Here is a 21,006-nt window from a genome sequence, read left to right on the forward strand (position 1 = left end):
TTCATATAAATAGAACCCACATGTATGAATTATAAGCGCATATCGACTTGAGACAGGATGTACATTTGAAAATGGTTTCTAAATACGAAAATCAACAGGTTTAACTTTCGAACCAAAATACAGTGATATGGTTCAGACTAAGCCAAAAATTAGACATTTAGATACCAATTGCAAATGTGTTCATAAATAACTCTTTCTACAGAGAAGCTTTTACAACTACGGCTCTACACGTATCAAATAAAAGGATAAAAAAAACTTGTCTACATAGTTGTTAACATTGGGAAGAAAATTAAAGATTATATAACAGTGCAGTGCTTTTACCCTACTTAGCTTGCGTCTGAAATCCAGTCAATAAAGACTCTATTTATCAAGCAATAATAAATGGTCACAACCTCTGACAGGGTAACTTTGGAATAACTTGTAGTGCAAAAATTTAGCAAACTTGCTTTGGACGTTTTCCAGTTGACCAATATGACAAGTATAAAATGAAGTCTAGACCATATGACAGTTTTCTAATTTCGTTTTGAGTGCTAGTTCATTTTTAAAGGAGCACAATTTCTGATGACAAACCCCAACACCTTAATTGAAGTAATAATCAGTAATATCAGCAATATGGTAATCAAATGATAAGGAATAATCAAAACTTACACCAAGATCTTTAACAGTGCTACAACGTTTAATGATAGGTCATTAAACATCTACTGAAATGTAATAGGACTTTTCTTTCTCGAATGCGATACAATCATAAATTTGCAAAAAGTCTTTTCGGACATTCGTATTTTTTTTATATCTTTACAATAAACTACAGATAAATATATAAATTTAGAAACAAGGGTAACACCACCTACAAAGAAATGTGCAAGTTAACATCTCCACTTGAAACACACCCAAAATTTCAGTTTTTTGAGTAGTTGCGAAGACAGATCGACAAACCGATAGACGTTCGAAGTATCTCTGTTGCAATTCACCAATGTGTCGAATAGAAAATAGAAAGCCTACAATGAAGTCTACTTTCTAATGTCGTCAGTATTGATGGCCATCTTAAAGTATGTAAAATTTACAACTGACAAGTGATTGGTGTCGTATATATTTTCCCACTTATTATTACTTTTATACTTATATGTAAAACTACTGGTATACCGTTTTTACCAGAGTTTGCATAGATACATTTTATGGTAATGGTAAATTAGAACACAAAAATAAAAATTATTTAGAAATATAGTTACTTTTATTTGACTAGCAACATTTCGTTACAGCCTCGCACTTTTAGTTTTTGGCATTTTATTTTAACAATATAACATAAACTTATATAAAAATAATGATGACGCAACTATCTCAAATGCATCTACCACAAACATTCTAAGTATCAACCTGACGTATCTGGGAATTAATTATCTAATTACGTTGTTACATATAAAAATAAACTATAACTTAACAAGACTAGATAAATCAAATTCTATTTTGGTTATTACATAATTAAAAGATTTTCTAAAAAAAATGTCAATATTTTTCATTTATTTCATTGTCCGACATCGCATGGTTCACTTGACCACCAAAACCAGCGCTTCCAATCGTGCTAACTCCATTTGTTTCAGCAGGTTTTACTTTATGAACTGGTGTAATATTTGCTTCTCCTTTTTTTGAAAAAAAGAGATAGCCTGCTGCACCTAAACCTCCTAGACAACCTACCAAAACAACCCATTTTACTATTTTCACTATTTTCAGTATCTTGAAGAGTGATTTTAAGGGAGCCGTAAATGTGTTATTCAATTTCACTCCCTGCAGAAAATAACATACTATAATTTAGCAACTACTGTGTTGTCATCACCACATACCTCTTCGACCCAAAACAGAGGTAAAACCGTATTGGGCAACTTGTTAAATATTTGCACTTTTTCGTTTGGTTCTAAAGGCATATTGAACTGAAGTCGTTTTGCTGCCGCCACAGGACCTCCAGTCATCTAAAATAAAGACAAATTTAGCTGAAATTAATTTAAAAGCAAAAGAAATACCGATTCAAATAGAATCTGAATTCCATGTTCCTTCTTATTTGGGTTGAGGCCTTTAATTCCTCTAAGGTAACTTTCGTCAGATTCATAGAAATGGGGCAAAGAGACATAAATAGGAACTCCGACACATTTAAATAAATCCATCATGCCTTTCTTTAGACATGTTTCAGGTGTTGGGCAGTAGCATTTTTCGTCGGGATTTTTAGACATGTCACCTAATGTAGCCGTATATATCCTAACGGGAATACCATCGTATTTGGTATCTCCACTGTAGACAGCAACTAGTGACCTGTATTTTATCAAAAAAATCAATATGAATCTACAATTATTCGTTTTATTACCTGCATAAATCTGGAGCAAAAGAAGCTAGACCTTCTTCCTTCGTTAGGTAAGGTGCAAAAACAGTTCCATCAGTGCCTTGGTATTGATTACATTCTTTTGTTGGCCATACTTCCATTTCTTTCTTATCGTCATATTCAAGAATTCTTCCTACATCATGATTGGTTTTGACCCCTCTTAAGACCTTGAATGTTTTGCCTGGAGTTCCATTTTTCTAGAACAGTAAATTTTAGATAAAACTTCTTTCAATGTTAAAGCTTACAGGAGCCATAAAAGAGAAAGCCAAGTCGTCATCTGTAACATGTCTTAAATCTGGAGACTCCTTAAGTTGTGTACACACTGCTTTTCCGGCAAAGTCTTTAACGTCGCAATGAATTAGCACACCGTCGAACAGAATGTCCATAGCTTTGGCCGTTAAAAATATTGAGTTAGGATTTCGATAAATGGAATTAATAGCTTTACTGACTAAATTTAACATTCCTGGTTTGGTTCTAGTAACTGCGTTGACCATACCCTGAAACACAGTTGTCAATGGAGTTCCACAAAAGTTAAAACTTTACCAGTATTAAGGGGTGCGGTATTGTCATCATTTGACTTCCATCAAGACAACCTGGCCCATCTGCTCTGTAAAATGTGTCTTTAGCTTTGTACAACATCATATCTTCGTCATCGATGTCACTGACATCAACTTTTTCTTTCCATTCCCTAGAAAATTTGATTTAAATCTTGGAAAGTATATATTGAGTTTATTTACTGAAAACAAAAAGGACCAACTTCTTGGACTGCAGGTATAGCACCATTTTGAATCTCCATAGGATTTGTTACGTTGAACATATAAACTTTAAAATCTAAACCGAATGGAACTTTGACAAACATTTTCCTAATTTCGCTATCTTTATCTAAGTTTACCATCTAAAAAAGTATCATATTTTAGGCAATTTGAGCTTTTTCTGGCAACAAAAATCACAAGATGTGTAGTTAGCACTACGTATAAGTTTCTACTTCAAAAAGCAAAAGTGTTCATGCAATAAATAATAATATAACAAGTGGTACAACAAGAAATACAGTGAGGGATTCATTAATCATTAGAGATATTGAAAATTGGAATTTTTTAAATTTATAAAAATGTATTATTACTTAATACAACTAACTCACTAATGGTAAGAAATTATAACATATCTACCGTTATTTCAAAAATTCAATTTGTCGACTATTATGTTAATGTTGACATAAAAGATAGACTCAGCTTAAGTTACAGAAAGAACTGGCTATTAGGTACTAGACCTGGAACGGACCTGGACTTGTTATGACTAGTAATATTGCTTCCAGAGCGCAAGTTAGGAAAGTATTGTAATAGGTTTTATTTGTTTAAAATGACTACTTTTGAAGTAGTAATGTATTTTGGGGAGTTTTTATATAGTACATAACATAATATGAACAATTTAACTTGTAACCTTAAAAAGTGACAAGTGAAGGGAGGTTCACTTACCCGGTACTCACTCTCAGGAGAGTTGGTAGGTGGGATCAGAAACCTTAATTAAAATTAAAAAAGTGATTATTTTTGGCAAGCCTGTATTTAATGAAAACAAGTATTAAGTAATATAAATCAGAACAAAACAGGGTTGAACCCTAGTGGCTATCCCCGAAACGCTACGAACAACTAAATGACAGAACGGCCCAATAGCTGGCTAAAAAAATTTCGTTATTGAATTGTCTCTACTCTACTCAAAATTACCAAGTGGGACACTAATAAGTTTATACAGCGTGTTCAACAAGTACTGTTTGAGTTGGTAATAGAATTAACCAATTTTGAGAAAACCTTCTTGAACTGCAATTGCCAAACCTGATTCAAATGCTTGGCGCTATATGACTTTGGAGCACTCAGAAAAGTTTGGTTAATGGTTATGACATTTTAGTAATACTCAATAACAAATTTTGACGTAAATTAAGTGTCATTGTCAATCATGTCAGTTTTGACAACAGGAAGTAACGTGAAGTGACAGGCCTACCAATTTCAAGCAAAATTCATTGAAGTCAAATGAAACAGCATGGCTTCCGGAGAGCCTCTTTATGCAAATCCAGAAATTAATCTCTCTCGAAAGTTTATTTTGTTCCCAACACCTTCGAAATTTCCTCTCTGACCCTTTCCTTACTTGCCCCTACCCTAGCACCGTTGTCTCCGCCCTCGCCAGCACTACGTCACGAAATTAAAACACTGAAAATTCTGACGGAACTCCAGGTGACGAACAGCGACAAGACGAGGTGATAATTGGGTCAAAACTCATCTGGTGTTGTAGAGGAGAAACGTCGAAGAAGAACAAAGAACAAAAAAAAAATCATTCGATTTACTAACTACTACAATAGTTGCTTAGCATACGTTTTATTAGTTTTTACATAAAAGATATACATGCCATATTCCTACGACTTTGAAGTGAGGATTCACCTACAATATCAAATAGCCCTCTTGAATCACAGTGCTGACGCGAATAAGTACCATACATCTTAAAATAGATGAATTTAGCAATTTTTCGTAATACATTTTCGATGAGGTTAATGTAAACATGATAATAAGGCATCCAAATTATGCAACAATATTCCAGTTTGCTTCTCACTAAAGTATAAAACAATATTTTAATAGGTACTAAATACTTCTTTAAAATCTGTTCCATTTCTTATTATAACCCCTACCGTTCTTAGAGAGCTATTAACCATTTGTTCGATATGTGGGACGAAAGACAAAGTAGAATCAATTACGAGTCCTAAATCTCTGTATGCATTACACTTTTGTAACAGTACACCATTGATATTATCATAAAAGTTAATTTTATCTATCTTTCTAGTATAACTCATGATTTTGCATTTGTCTTTATTAATTTCTAGTTTATTAATACAACTCCAAGTAATAAAATTATTTAAATTCCCCTGCAGCTTTAAGAAATCATTATTAGATCTTATGATGTTAACCATCTTTAAGTCGTCTGCGTATATGAAACATTTGCAGTTAAGATGTTTCACAACATCATTGAAGAAAATTACAAACAGCAAAGGACCCAAGTTTGAGCCTTGAACAACCCCACTATTTACAATAAACTCAAAAGGTTTAAATCCACCATACTCGACGAACTGCCTTCTTCCCATAATCATTGATTTTAATAAGAGTAATATATTATCACAGAATCCATACATTTCAAGTTTTTTAAATAGTACACAATGGTTTACACGATCAAACGCTTTCGTCAAATCCGTGTATAGCACATCTACCTGCAAACCATCATCTAAAGCAGTAGACACAAACTGAGTAAATTCATATTGATTTGTGACAGTCGATCTTCCTTTGACAAAACCATGTTGTTCTTGTACTATACAGGGTTATCATAAATGATTGTAGTCGAAGTAGGCGCTGACGCAATTGTTTTGATATGCCGCTTCTTACTTTCAAAAAATTATTAATTATAGTCCACTAAAGTTATGCGGAATTTTTGTTTTGCTTTGCTGTCAGAAGAATGTCATATTGGTCATATGTCATAATACTTTCCCGCGCACGTCTTGTTTACTTGTGTTGTAGTTCCAGTCTTCTTTGTTATAAATTAAATTGAATTAAACCAGTTTTTATCAAAACTACAACGATTGAAAACAGCGATTAAGGTAACTAGAAATGAATTAATGTGTATTCATATTTCAAATAAATCTGTTTTAGGTTAAGATGGGGTACACTCTTGAACAAAATACGTTTATTGTTGTCTTACTAGCGAAATGGGACGTTAAATGCGGACGGGGAATGGGTGTATTCTGTTCAAGCTTGCAAGGATGAGTATTTGGCAAAATTTCCAGAATTAAACATTGAAGAACAGTCTTTAATGACACAAATAAAAAGAATCGTTGACCGATTCAACAGCACTGGAAATATTTCTAAAGGCAAGTCACCAGGAAGGCCTCCAGTTAGTGAAGAGGTCGTCGAAGATTTGAGGGAATGAGTGGAGCAAAGCTCAAAAAATCTTTAAGTAAAGTGTCTTTGCAATCTGGTGTCCCATACACCACTTGTCAGAAAGTTTTAAAAAGAACATTACATATGCATCCCTATAAAGTATCGTCAATCCATGAACTTAAACCAGCTGATTATCCTCGTCATGTTGCATATTGTGAATGGTTTCAAAACAACATGAACAACAACAGAATTTTGGGTTTGTCATTTTTTTCCGATGAAGCATGGTTTCATCTAAATGGCTACGTTAATTCGCAAAATTATAGAGTTTGGAGTGCTGAAAATCCTTTTGTTTTTGAAAAGAAGAATTCCTTGAGTACCTAGAGCAGTGATTATACTGTACCAAAAAAATTTTGTGATGCCTAAAATTGTAGACGAGCAAGCAAATGTGAAAGATTGTTGTTCATCTAGCTCGTTTTCCAGACTTCATTGGCGCCTTGGACTGCATATGCACATATAAAAATTAAATTACCAGGTATATGAATTTTTGTTAACATAGAACACAAAAAATGAAATAGTAAAAGTTATAGGTGGAGAAGATCCAGAAATTTTTAGAAATCAGGAAGATTGTCTCTTGGTTAATGTACAAGCCATATGTGATGAAATGATTAAATTTCAAATATTGTGGCACAATTATCAGTAGCTACAAATGATAGTACTATTTTTAATCATTGTTCAGTTTAAGATCTGTTTGAAAATACACAACTGCAAAGTTGTGCGCTCTTGGATAGAATATTTTAAGAGAATTTTATTATATTATTATATTTCTAAGTAACAAGTTATCCCTTAAAAAATACTTGTTGACACTGCTGATATATCCCGTTACTCCAGCACAACAGCTCTATTATCAGTGACACATTGGAAGCCGCAATAGAATTGGGTGCACATTTGGGATTCTGAAACGACAGTTTCCTGTGTTAACAGTTGTGATTGTCGCTGTTGTTTTACACAACATTTTAAAACAGATTGTAATATTTGACAGTAAAAATTTATTGGTAATAATTTTTTTTTGTTGATTTCATTTATAGTGAAAAACATATTAAAATTTATTTATAAACTAACAATATCTCATGTTATTGTTAACATTACATTAAACATGAGCATCATTTAATTGAAAATGGACTCTTTAATGTTTTAATTTGAAGTAAGTACATTTAATTCAATGTCTGGTTTTAAAACCCTTTCCCTAAAATTAAATTCTTCAATTTCTCGTTCCTTCTTTTGTAGTTAACTCCTGCCCGAAATATTGGTTTTTTAATTTTGCCACTTCATAACCCTGCCACTGCTGTGAATTATGTTCCCATGAACAGTCTCCATAACCTTTGCTCTTCTTCCACTAAACCAATTTTTAGTGTGAAGTGTGAAGTTACTGATCCATCAGCTTTTTAAAATTATTTGGAATGTAACACGCCAGTGGTCCTTAAAATAAACAGTAAATTTTCTATAGATAACAATGAAATGTATACTTACTTCTTTTGAGGTTGTTGGTAAATCATGACCACAGAACACTGACTACCACCCTGTTCAACTATGCTTTTCTGTTGAACATTGGAACCAAGACTGTGATGTCATCTTGTACCTAAACACACAGGATTTCCTCTGCACCATCTTGGCTATTTGTTGGTTTAATGCTTTCATTTTCGTCCCCACTATGTGAAATGTACGTCTCCAGTCTCCACAAGTGTTTTGATTTGTGATGTCCGTAACTTAACCAAAACAAGGATCCATTGTTTCAAATACTGGACGTGGTCCTTTGCCAATCTTTCTTCTTTCGGCCTCCTCGTCTGCGGCTGTTTTCCGGTCTTCATTTTTCTTGTTCTCGTACCACTTTTTTTAGAATCTTTGTCGCACCAGTAAATGACATCGTCCTTTTTATTTTCTATGGTAGCTTTGGATTCATATTCATAAACTTAATCCATAATTAAAACCTCCTCCGGTGTACAACTGGTTATTCGGCATTTTGTTGTTCCATATTTTTTTTATAAACTGCACGAACACACGAGGCACGGGGGCACGGACACAAATGAATTTAGGTAACACTTCTAAGTGTTAAATGAAAGCGGTGCAGTTAGGCCTAAACACTTAAAGAATGTTTTATTTATTTTTGAAAATAACCTCAAACAGAGCATGACATTTAACTAATAGTTCGAATTATTTCGAACCGTATTATGAAGCGGCAACAGCAAAAAATTCATTTGTTTTCAAAGCCAAGTTGACTACAATCATTTATGATGACCCTGTATAGTTTATAACATGAGAATATATATTGTTGGATAAGATACATTCAAATAGTTTTGCAAAGTTTGATAATAGTGCTATGGGCCTAAAGTTTTGGATATTGGACTGATCTCCTGTTTTAAAAACAGGATATATTTTTGATAATTTCCACATGAACGGATATTTGTACGATTTTAACACTAAATTAAAAATATAACATAGCGGAATTAATAAACAACGGATACAGTCTACAACAAAAAACGCAGATACATTGTTAGGACCAGTTACTAAGTTGGGTTTAAGTTTCATCACAGCTTTTAAGATGTCAGCATAATTGATAGAGAAAGAATGTGGCACAGCACTGATATCACAGATGTTTTCTAGTTCAAGAGACGTGCAATTACCATTACCACAAATATCACAAGCATTAAGATTATTATCACAGCTATTATTTATATCACAGGCAAATACACTATTATCACAGTAAACACTCGCAAAATTAGTCGCAAAAGCGTTGACAATATCTTGGGGAGTTGACACAATACTATCACCAAAAGACAATTCTGTTGGTATTGTAGGCGATTTTCGTTTGACTTTTACAAAGGACCAAAACTTTTTAGCATCATGTTTGATCTATACATCGCACTTTAGTCGTGTGGTGCATATACTATTTTTTGCCCTCTCGAGACTATAGATACTAAATTTTAAACTGGTAAAAATTTTCGAAATTACCTATCATCAATCGCGATAGTAAACCTTGTCGGGTAACCAAGGCTATAGGTGTAAATAAGACGAGCCATTGTGAATTTTTCGATGTGTTTATATTAGCACTTTAAATTAAAGTGTTTGGTTGTTTTGGAAAGACTTTTTATCTTTAGGGTCAAAAAGAGTCCCGATTTACAGGGACTAATATTGATATTTTAGTAATATATACTCCTATATAATTTCGTATTTAGGGAAAATCATTCTAATCATGGAAGAATCGTTATTTTGACGATGTTCCAAATCTAATTCATAACATAAAATGATGAAATATTACGTCTTAAAAAACCAGTAGGAAGGGAAATCTGTCTCTAATTATTGTCTTATCATTTTTATTATTATATCTTTAAGAGCTTGTGATGTTCACATTTTCTAATATTGTACCAACATTAAAATTTGTAGTCGATTCTTTGAACTAAAATATTATGCATGTAGGTATAAGTCATTTATCAAGTAAACTGCAAAAAAATTAGACTGAATTTTATAAAAATATTATGTAGCATAGGTCACCAGATATTATCATTGTCATGAGAATTTCCTATACACAGTAATCTTTTTCCATCGTTTCTAAAAATAACTTTGTTCCTCAATTGCGTAATTTTAAATTTTTGTTTTTACGACAGCATAGGAAACTTCAAACTGTAACAGCTCTTATACGAAATATGAAATTTTGAAATACTTGCTTGTTCTTGTTTGACGATTAGATAACAAAATTGTTTTGTTTATTGTCTCATATGATCCACGATTTTTTAAATTTATTTAAAGAAAGATACTGTTGCTAGCTTTTCTACAATAACTTTTAGTCTGTTCTAGGAAAACACAAGTTAAAAAAAAAAATTAAGAACACGTTTCTAAAGAAGACTAATTAAAAGTGGAACAATATACTTCCTATATCTATAGACATCCATTTGTAGTTGACTTTTTAATACTAACATTCATTTTAAAACCATTTCTAAGTGGAGTCTAGAACGAAAACCTCATAAGCGACGAAAATTCGAAAAACTACTTTTATATTCAGTACCATCATTTAATTTTAACACACTCAATTTGCCCTTCTCTACAGACCAATATTCCGAGTTATTTGAGTCTCCTTGTTATTAGTGTTTTACTTTGTGGATAAACTTTGCTGCAACAATTGATTAAATACTTAAATGTAAATCTGTTTCGAATTTTCATCACTTTAGTTCTATACCTTCGACTTGCAAATGAGGCAAGCGTAGGTGGTTTTACTCAGATGTAAATTCAGTGTCGTTTGTAACTGTTGTATTAAGTGTACAAATTACTTTTTACTTTACTAATGCAACACCAAATTGGGGGCGATAATATTACAATCTGGAATCGAAGATCTTCACTGCCAAGGTCAATAACAGAAAGAAGTTATCCGGGTTTGCACTGCGTCAAATTTAGATCCTGGATATTTCGCCTACTTTGGTAAGGGGCATTTACAGAAAATCAAGGAGAAGAAGAACGAGAAGTTCAGAAATAAGAGAGTAACATCTCTTCTGAGAGAGACCCTTTGCAACTCTGACACGGTCCAAATTTGAAAAACATCTTTCAAAAAACTAAACTATCCAAGATGTATGAAATATTTCACGAAGGATGTACAATACTTGCCTACTTGTTTTGAGATGTTATCATAATATTAGGTAGGGACGATCAGATAAATTTCTATTAGCGTTTTAACATCTATACGGCAATCTTAACGTAGAGACTACTAAAATTTCAAAGTAGTCACAGAATTTACGTCTCATTATTTTGATTGTTGTAATCATGTTTTATAGTAGTATTTCCAGAGAGACGACAGATGGAAAACATCAAACTGACTTTTGTCAAACTGACCCTATTATAATGCCAAACATACAATACAAAGACAATGGTTTTTCGTCAACTCATTCTTATCAAGTGGTAAATTATAACTTTTTGAGATAAGTATTTTGTAAACACAATGACCAGTTAGATTATCTTCCTGATTGCTTGCTACATCCATATCACCCTACAAATAATAAGACACATATTCTACGCTTTCATTTTGCAAGAAAATGACGTTACATTAGAAATGAAACAACTTTCCACTTTGGACTGTTTCGGATTTATTGATTCGTATTTACTGATAATGTTCAAATTTCAGTCTGCTCGCTTTGGATCAGCAACATTTTTAGTTTTTATTTAAAAAAAATGAGTACAGATTTGTGTTTCCTAAACTTCAATTTGGAAATTCCTTGAGTGAAAGATTGTTTTTATTATTTGCTGAATAAAAGAAAAATTTATATAAATACTAATAAAATTAAAAAACGAAATAGCATAACATTCCTCGAGACTGTTCTTGGTAACAATTTTAAGATAAATAAATGACACCAGATTCTGTAAATTAGCAGTTATATGGTTTCAAAAAAAAATTGTTCTAAAGAGTTTAGACAGTACTTCCCTCGCTGTCGGAAACATGACGACTACATGCCTATTATGTCTTATTCTCATTACATTTTTGTAGCGTGGAAGTTAAAATAATTTTATAATTTTGCGACGACGCCATCAACATTTTTGCAACGACACGTATATCACTTTGGATAGATGTAGTGTAATACTAAAAATAAAAGTACTGTACTGCCAAATTCTAGGGAAAATTAATTGAGTCGTTTTGATTATTGATTGATAATCAATAAAGTAACGAAACAGTTTACTCACGTATGCCGCGTGTATTAGCAGAGGCGACACAAAATCATTTATGTATAAGCATTCTTAATTTAAGACAACAAGTGGCAACACTTGTTGAGATTGTATACGTGAGAGTCAAACAGAGAAACTGCAAACAATACCGATGTTCACCCAGACTTTTTTATTGCTTCGACTTCAGCTTATTATATAAAACATTGGATTTTATTTTAATTTTTGGTGGTGTAATTCACAATTGGTTGATTATAACTTGTCTATACCACCTTCTCTAGTCTATCTCTGTTAAGCAAATCTAAAAAAATTGAATGGAATGATAAATCACAAGTGCAGACTCATCATTTTTTGTACATTTTAAATAGGACCTATTCAGCAAAATTGTGGGGTGACGTCATCAATTTTTTAGGGGGGATGAGCAAATACATTTTGATTAAAAATTTACCATGCCTATGATAACTGTAAAACATCTCCAAGATTTCAAAGCATTCGGTTTTGTAGTTCCTGATTAAATCAATTAAATAAATTCACCCATCCGTTAATTTTATTGAGTCACCCTGTATATGCAAATCCAAAAAACATGAATGGAATCATAAATCACAAGTACAGACTCATCATATTTTGTACATTTTAGATGGGATTTATTCGACAGACTTTTGAGGTGACGTCATAAATTTTTTGGAGGGGACTAGTAAATATATTTTGAATAAAAATTTATCATGCTTATCATAACTGTAAATCATCTGTAAGATTTCAAAGCATTCGGTTTTGCAGATTCCAAATTAAATTGCAAAATATATTGTTTTATAAATATATTTTTATAATATGTTGTTTTATAATTTTTTTTTTCATAAACTCAATTCGGAGTTATAAACTACATGTGTAGGATTAGGTTATCTTGTACAATTTAAACGCTATTTTTATGTACAATTTTGAAGTGACGGCATTACATTATTGGTGGGGACGATTAGGCAAATTGTGGTTAGCGTTTTACCATCTACATGATATTCCTAATATAAATACAAAATTTTACAGCAACCGGTCCAGTACTTTCGGAGATTATCTGTCTAATAAAAATCCAGGACGGCAGACAGACGGACAGACGGCCAGACAAACGGAAACAGGAGACCTATTTCTTCGTTTTCTAGGGATCATGAAAGGTCGAGAAAATGTAAAAGTAAAGAGTCGGCCGAGTGACTCGATTACAACAGTTCCTTAGCTACGCTCGGAAAGTAAAAAGAATTGGGTTTTTCGACTAGTTGAGTGTGGGAATTCTGTTGCCGACAATGACGTTGATTAGTTGATTAGTATATTCTGTGGTAGGTCCGCTACACTATCTAAATTAAATGATGTAATATATCAATGTAAAAATATTTTTACAAGCTCTTCTTATAGATTTAGGCAAAAGACTTTTCAAATTTTGGGGCTACCGTTTATTTTGTATAATTTTAATGGAATGGTTCTAACACATTTTTATGAATGCTTGAACTTAGCACTGTGTAACGTATAACAATTTGATATATAAATGTTAGTGGAAAGATGCCTACTAATACTATTGTATACACCTAAAACTGTAGGCACTTTATCATTTATCCAAGAATGCTCGAACAACCTTCCTGAGTAAATCCTCGTCAATATGTTTGGCAAATGACGTAACTGTGCTGGTTTGAAATTTACATAAATCGTAGATTGTTTTCGGGAAAACACTCAGATACTCCTCAGGGCTTCCCTTCGCTTAACAGAGATAAATTAATTTCATTATTTTGAAAGCCAGATTCATATCATTGCAGACAACCGTTGTGTATTCGATTTTTTATTGAACAAGATCTCATTTGTGGCCGCCAAACTCCAACTGAGGATCTGTAGCTTATGATTTTACACTGTCGGGGCTTCACCGATTTTTAAATTGTGCTTTTTAACATTATACTTTAACTCAAAGAATGTTGATAACTACAGTAATATAGCTATTACCTATTAATATCGCACAACCGGGAAAATTATACTATTCGATTTTATAGAAATTCAAAGTATAACATCTACGATTATTTACAGCGAAGTCATAATTAGCAGCATTTGAATATGTTCAAAAATATTTTTTTTTTATTTATTGATGGACCCTTATCTTACTTTTGTGTATCATACGTCTAAGTGTTTTATGTCTGCTCCCAACAGTTATATAAAGGATGAGTGTCACAATGGCCTTATGAACGAGTTATTTATACTATTTTTTCTACCGTGCACGTTTTTTCGCAAAATTTAATTGAAATTTGCGTTTTTTTAAATCTGGGGATTTTTGTCGTGGTTGGTGATGGGTTGGTCTGACACGAACCACGAAATATTTGAAGTTTGAATTTTCACAACAACAACTGTAATTCGAATCAATTCGAATTAAAATTGGTTAAAATGTCTTGTGAAGAAGTTAGTGAAGTCCTTACGCCTCCCGAAATACGGGAAATTTTAATTTGACATTTGCCACTGACATTCACCTGACATTTCTCGTCATGGCTACCAATCTTACCGATCTAAATTACACCAGATCTATTCAGAACCCCTGTCCGCTATTAACGAACCGTTATGACGTCATTTGGGTACTTTAATAGCTGTATTAGAAAACCGAAAAACGTGCGCGGTAGAAAAAACAATTTTTATAACGATTCCATAATACGATTAGTATTTTACAACTGTAAAAAATGTTGCTGTGAAGGTTATTTGAACAGAACTTCCCTCCCCCGTGAAGTTTAATGCAACTTATTCGAAAATTTATAAAATTTAATTTTGCAAATTTAATTTTTTTGCGATACCCCTCATAATTTAAAATGAAGATAAGCGTTTGAAGTGGTCTTTCCAATAAAAAAATGTGTGCTGACGTCATCAATATCCTACCAAGAATACATATATGAATTTAGATAGGTGAAATGTAATATTAACAACAACAGTACAATATTCCGAAGTTTTCAGGAAAATAGGGTAAGCCATTCGTAATTTAATCAATAAAACAAATTGCCTCATTCAGTAATTCTTTTGAATCATTGTGTACAAGCGATTCTAAAGATAAGGTGTCACTCACAGTAACCATACACAAAACTATCAAAGAAAACAGTGGATTGTTAGCGGCTCTTCTGCTATTGAGAACTGAATTTTGCATTTATACAAATGCGTTATTCTAAGAAACCATAAACTCACAACAGGAAGCGGAGATGGCCGACGGTCACAATTAATAAGTGTTTCTCTTTGTTTGATAAATTGTTTAGTTTTTTTAATAAAAAAATATATTTCTTATCATTTTAAAATAAAAAAAATCGAGATTTTCTTGTTACAAAAAAATTGTCCAAGATTATTTACACCCACTCAAGTGCAATCCAATAAATTCAGCTTCTCCAAAAAAATATAAAATTAAAATAATCCTTATAATTTAAAGCAGAGATATATATGAACTGCTAAAATACAGGTAAACTAGTCAGGTAAGAAAAAAAAAAGGCATATATATGAGATCGACACAGACGACAGAGATAAGGAAACATGAGACTGACCTAATTTCTAAAAAATAAGTCACCCGTGTTCGTCTGTCTATCTGTCGTCTGTCAACTTAATTAGACAGACAGTTTTCGAAAGTGCCGACCCGATTGTTACCAAATTTTATATGTATCTTAGGAATATCGTGTAAATGGTAAAATTTGTCTAATCATCCCCACTAACAATGAGATGACGTCATCTTCAAAATTTACGATAGTAAATGTTATTTAAATTTTATAAAATAAGCTACTCTTGCACTAGACATCCAAATTAAAAAAAAAAAACAAAATTGTAGAACATTTTGCCATTTAACTTTAAAACTTCAAAAGCGAATGCTCTGGATTCTTGTAAACGCTTTAAGCATGTTAAATCATTGATAACAATTTTTTCGTTTGTGTCCCCCCTAAAAAATTATAGCGTAATTCTACAATTTTGACCAATAATTGTTCTTTAAATTTTATGAAATAACATACTCTTGCATGTGTGATCCGCGTTGAGTTTTTACGCTAGACATCCAGATTTTTGGTAAAAAATTCATAATTTTATAGGAGTAACGTTTTTCAATTTAATTTTGAAAATGAAAATAATGAAACGTTGAGCCCAAATCTCAATTAACACGGTCCCAACCCGGACAAACTTCATGTATTGACTCCGACCGTGGAAGCCTCCGAAATTAAAGCTCAAGTCAGTTCTAGAACCGTTTTTTGTTAAAATTATTCTTAAAAACTTAAAAACAAGAGTCAAAGTTACTCCACTGTTTTATTTAATTCTTTTGTATCTGGAATACTGATATGAAATAAAGTGTATTACAAGATCTTTCAAGAAAATTAAAAACGACCTTTAACGGTTAAAAGTTCAGTGTATGATTACCTAATTACATAATACGGTCAACATTGAAATGTTCCATTTTTGTAACAATTGATTACATTTTACAATTATTAAAGTAGGTACTTGAATGCCGTAACAAAATTGCTATGATATCTACGAACCATGAAGACTTGACAAATTTACTCGTTGATTAAATAGAAGTTGTATTATTACAAATTAAAATCATGCAAATAATGGTCACGTATTCAAGGCAAAATGTTGCTAACTGGTATGCTCTTACCCATAATTTGTATTTGCGTAATTAGCATACAAGTTTTAATATTTTTACATATCATCGAGATCTCAGCAAATCGCAAAAGAAGCAGTTATATTTTCAGTTATTTGACCACAAACGTCAAAAGATTAGTATCTTCAAACTATTTTTAAATAATTCTTATCAACTTGGATTTTTTCCAAAAGAAGTTGTTATTAACAGGACCTCAGTTGAAGAAATCTCAATGAAACCATTAACCGTTCACGAGTGTTTCAATTTCGAGCTTTCTATGAAAATCTGACAGTTTAGCTTTTTTTTGTCGTAATTAAGTTATTCAGATTGTAATACTTCTAACTGATGACAATCGAGCATTGCTGTCAGAAATAAATTATTAGGTAAATTAACAACACTAACAAGGCAAATTTTTATAAAAAAAATACTTCTATTTCTTTTAGTTTATGAGACACCTGTTGTTGAAAATCAAGCAACTCAGCAATCGATTTAATTTTTACTTCCTGAAGGAAGTATTGTAATCGAGGCCATCGGCCGACTTTCTACTTTTATGTTTTCAAGACCTTTCATGACCCCTAGAGTACGAAGAAATAAATCTCCCGTTTCCGTCTGCGTGTCTGTCTGCCCGGATTACTATTAGACAGATAATCTCTGAAAGTACTGGACTTATTGTTGTCAAATTTTGTATTTATATTAGGAATATCATGTAAACGGTAAAACGCTAGCCAAAATTTGTCTAATCATCCCTACCAATAATGTGATGACGTCATTTCAAAATTGTATCTACATAGTAAATAGGTTATATGATCTGTTCGAAATTCTTTAGACAAATAATCTCCGAAACTTATATCTTCTGATAAAAATGGGTGACGTCTTCTCAAAATAGTGAACTAAATAAAGTTCATTCATATTGAGTATTTTAATTAATTTTTCAGATTATGAAGTTTAACTTAGAATGAAGCAAAATTAATAGATTTGCGTTGTAATACAACCACCGAGAGACTACGCTCAGATTGAGATTGTGTACTTTTTGTTTCACTTTCCTAGCAGAATTAGTCAAATTTCTAAAACGCAGTATTTCACAAAAATTGTTCAGATTTTTAGTATCAAAATACTGGATTGTTTAGAAAGTTTCTAGCTTTTTTAGTAGGTGATCTTTTACGGGCGCATCTTTTTGTTGAAACTGTCAAATAAAAAAAAAACTTGTACGCCGAAGTTGAAAGCTTACAGAATGTGGAGTTTTCTTAAACTGCCCTTTTTAAATATACACGTAGACAGTACTTTAAAGCAAAAAAAAAAACTGAAGTTTCAAAACCATTTTTCGGGTTAAAACGCAGTGGTGTTCTGTTGCAGAATCCACCGTTGGAAATGATTTGCAATATTCAACAATTTTTTGCCCAGGAGCCTGCGAAGTTTATTAGGACTTTTTAATTTACTTCAAAGATGGAAAGAAGTGATTAAAAAAATAGCAATTACCGGAGCCCGGAGTAGTAACTTTCAAGTGGTCCATAGGCGTCCCCGTTACATATAGTAAACGTTTGATTACAGATTAAATAATTTAGTCTAGTTTACGCTGTGTCGATTAACAATTATTGTTTTATCTACATTTTCCTCTGTAGACCTGAGTTTGCATTGTATTATTACAACACAATGGATATAGGTGAATTTGAAAAAAAACTATCTCTCTATTGAACTGGCGGTTTACTCGCTCTTGTCTGGGCTCTGAATTACATTATTCACTGTTTTCCTGCTTAAACGTATAATGTTATTATGCACCGAGTGATCAGAGAAAATGCATTACCTGAATAGCTCTGACAGATATTTTTGAAACTTAAAAATTAAGGTATAGCATACAGAGTATATTGTAATTTTGAGCTTCTATTTTATATAGTACTCCTAATAGTTACACCTTTTAAATACTAAAAATATAATTAAGTTCCAAGTTCTTTAACAAACAGATTCCGTTTGATATAGCGCTTTCAGTTAATTTTATTTTATTACGTAACGACAAAAAAACTGAATGTATACATTTTTGTGTAGGTACCTCTTAAATAATGAAAAGTCTAGTTTATTTATTGATGATTCTTTAAAATATCTTCTTGACAAACAAACGACAAACAAACAAAAGTTTATGTGAAAATGTTGTAACAATCTGCGACATTATCCGTGATAAGAAAGCAGTCGATCGAAAAATCATTCTTCTGTAGACAAGTATGCATCTAATAGATTCAATTTGAAATAATCAAATAATGGCAATTCCTAAGTAAACAAATAACTACTGTAACAAAAAAATGTTGTATAGGTAGTATTATTTTGCTAATAGGACGTGACCTTACTGAATTATTGTCATCAATAATAATAACAACCCACACATTCGTCGACAGTTTTTTGCATTGTAACCGGAAACGTTGAAGTTATTCAACACTTAATATATCCTTGCATATACACGTTTTTCAAAGCAGAAAAAAATATACAATTAAATTTGATTTTGTAATGCTGGTGACAACGAAAATGATAAAGCACCAAAAACTACAATTATGTTACGTCACTAGAAGTTAAAATAAATTTTAAATATAATACTAGTAAATTATGACAAAAATAATAAAGCAACAAATTTAAACAGTTATATTCCACTTCAAATTAATCGCTCTTCCTTCATATGCTATGTTATTTTTTGGCATAATTTTCTAAATCAAAAACAGGTGCATGTGCATTGCATATACAGTGCCTTAATAACACCATGCCACCACAACCACTTACTTTTTTCACTTTCCCTTTAATCATTTTAGGAAACGCAATAAATCCAAAAATAATAATAACGACAGCCCCTATCGTACACCCAATAGCAATTTTAATCGGCAACCGCATTTTCTTCTTATTAAATTCTTTCCTCTTCTGACAACAACCGTACAAACACTTCAACGAATCAAAAGAGAACTTAACTAAACGCAACTTAGGAAAAAGTAAAAACAACAAGTCTTTCCGACGAATCGGTTTCATTCACTAAACGGTGTCTCCATTTGTTTAGACTTTATACAGACAAATCGCAAAGATGACACTACGCCACTGTCAGACTCCGAGGGTATTGAGGGGATAATGATTGGTCGTAAGAGGGGATAACATCAACCATTTACGAAGCTCCAAGTAAATATGAATTGTTCATTATTAACACGCTTAAAACGCGATAGATTATTCATTTGAAGGAACTTGCTCAAAGTTGGTGTACGTAGCAATTTGGTGAGAATCGTTAATAAATATTAAATACTTCTTCTAACCTCCGAAAGGAGACATGTTTTTTTTTTTTAGATTATTCATTTATGAATTGTTGACGCTTAATTTAATGAAAATAAATTTAATTCATTTTTGCCTTGCATTCAGGTATTGATTTTTGTTTTCATGTTCGATTGGAACGAATTAATGATTAGCTGATTCCCTTCAGTTTTATAGAACAGAGATGACGCATAGTGCTTTACGGGTAATACGTTACATGATATCGTGCGGACGCTGGGTATTAATTTTCTATTAAAAATGTACCACGTAATTTTTCGCTCCGCCTAAAAACTAAAGCTTTCTTTTATAAAACTACAAACTTTACCACTGTCGTCCAAAAATATTGTTTATCTATACTTATATAATAAAGCTGAAGCTGTTGTTTATTTGAACACGCTAATCTCAGAAACTACTGGTTCAAATTCAAAAAATCTTTTTGTGTTGGATAGTCCATGTATCATATCTACATATAGGCTATATAAAATCACGCTACGATCATTAGGAGCGAAGTAGCAATGAAAAATTCGGAAAAACGGGAAAATTATTCCTCCTTTGACAGCTTCCGTTGCTTACGCTGCTTAAACGGTTAAAGTTACGTAAAAATCATGTATAACGAAATTGTTCCCCTCTAAAAGTTCTAAAGAAAAGTCCGCGACAGCATATGTCTATCTTTTAAGGTCGAGTCAGTATAACCTTTTTTATGGTAATGAAATTTGTTCTAAAATAATAATGCATTATGTATAAAATTCTCGCGTCACAAATGGGTAGACCGATTTGTATGAAATTTTTTATGTCTATTCGGTAGGTCTGACAATAGGTTGTAAACTATTTTTTAAACCCCTAAGTGATAAGGGTGGCCCACCCTAAAAAATTTTTGGCTATTTTTTTGACAAATTTTTTTATTTTTATTTTTTTAAGATTTGGCATCAAAAAATACACACAATCCTAAATTTTCACCTTTCTACCACCAACCCCCATTTATTAATCATCTATAAAATAAAAATCAATTGCTGTTCCTATTAGTCACGCTAAGACTCAAAAACGGCTTGACCGATTTGAAACATTTTTTATATTACGGGGATGCTTTATAAATAAAAAAAATAAGGATAACTTAAAAGAACAGTAAAAAATTAAAAAATTCTAAACATTTTGTATGG

At 32.1% G+C, this 21,006-nt stretch overlaps 1 protein-coding gene across 1 annotated transcript; it reads right to left on the minus strand.

Annotated features, from left to right (window-relative positions):
- Positions 1-1,469: 1,469 nt before the first annotated feature.
- On the minus strand, positions 1,470-19,579 carry LOC135131252 (sensory neuron membrane protein 1-like). The gene is made up of 8 exons (XM_064058915.1): positions 19,340-19,579; positions 3,103-3,260; positions 2,909-3,053; positions 2,611-2,862; positions 2,351-2,562; positions 2,013-2,298; positions 1,836-1,961; positions 1,470-1,779 (listed from the first exon to the last, which is right to left on the minus strand). Exons 1-8 carry the CDS (start codon positions 19,577-19,579, stop codon positions 1,501-1,503), a joined length of 1,698 nt encoding a protein of 565 aa, XP_063914985.1. The 3' UTR covers positions 1,470-1,500.
- Positions 19,580-21,006: the final 1,427 nt, after the last annotated feature.

The sequence above is a fragment of the Zophobas morio genome, unplaced genomic scaffold, assembly GCF_036711695.1.
Source record: "Zophobas morio isolate AGI-343-1 ecotype UQ-CSIRO unplaced genomic scaffold, CSIRO_AGI_Zmor_V1 ptg000002l, whole genome shotgun sequence".
Classification (NCBI taxonomy): domain Eukaryota; kingdom Metazoa; phylum Arthropoda; class Insecta; order Coleoptera; family Tenebrionidae; genus Zophobas; species Zophobas morio.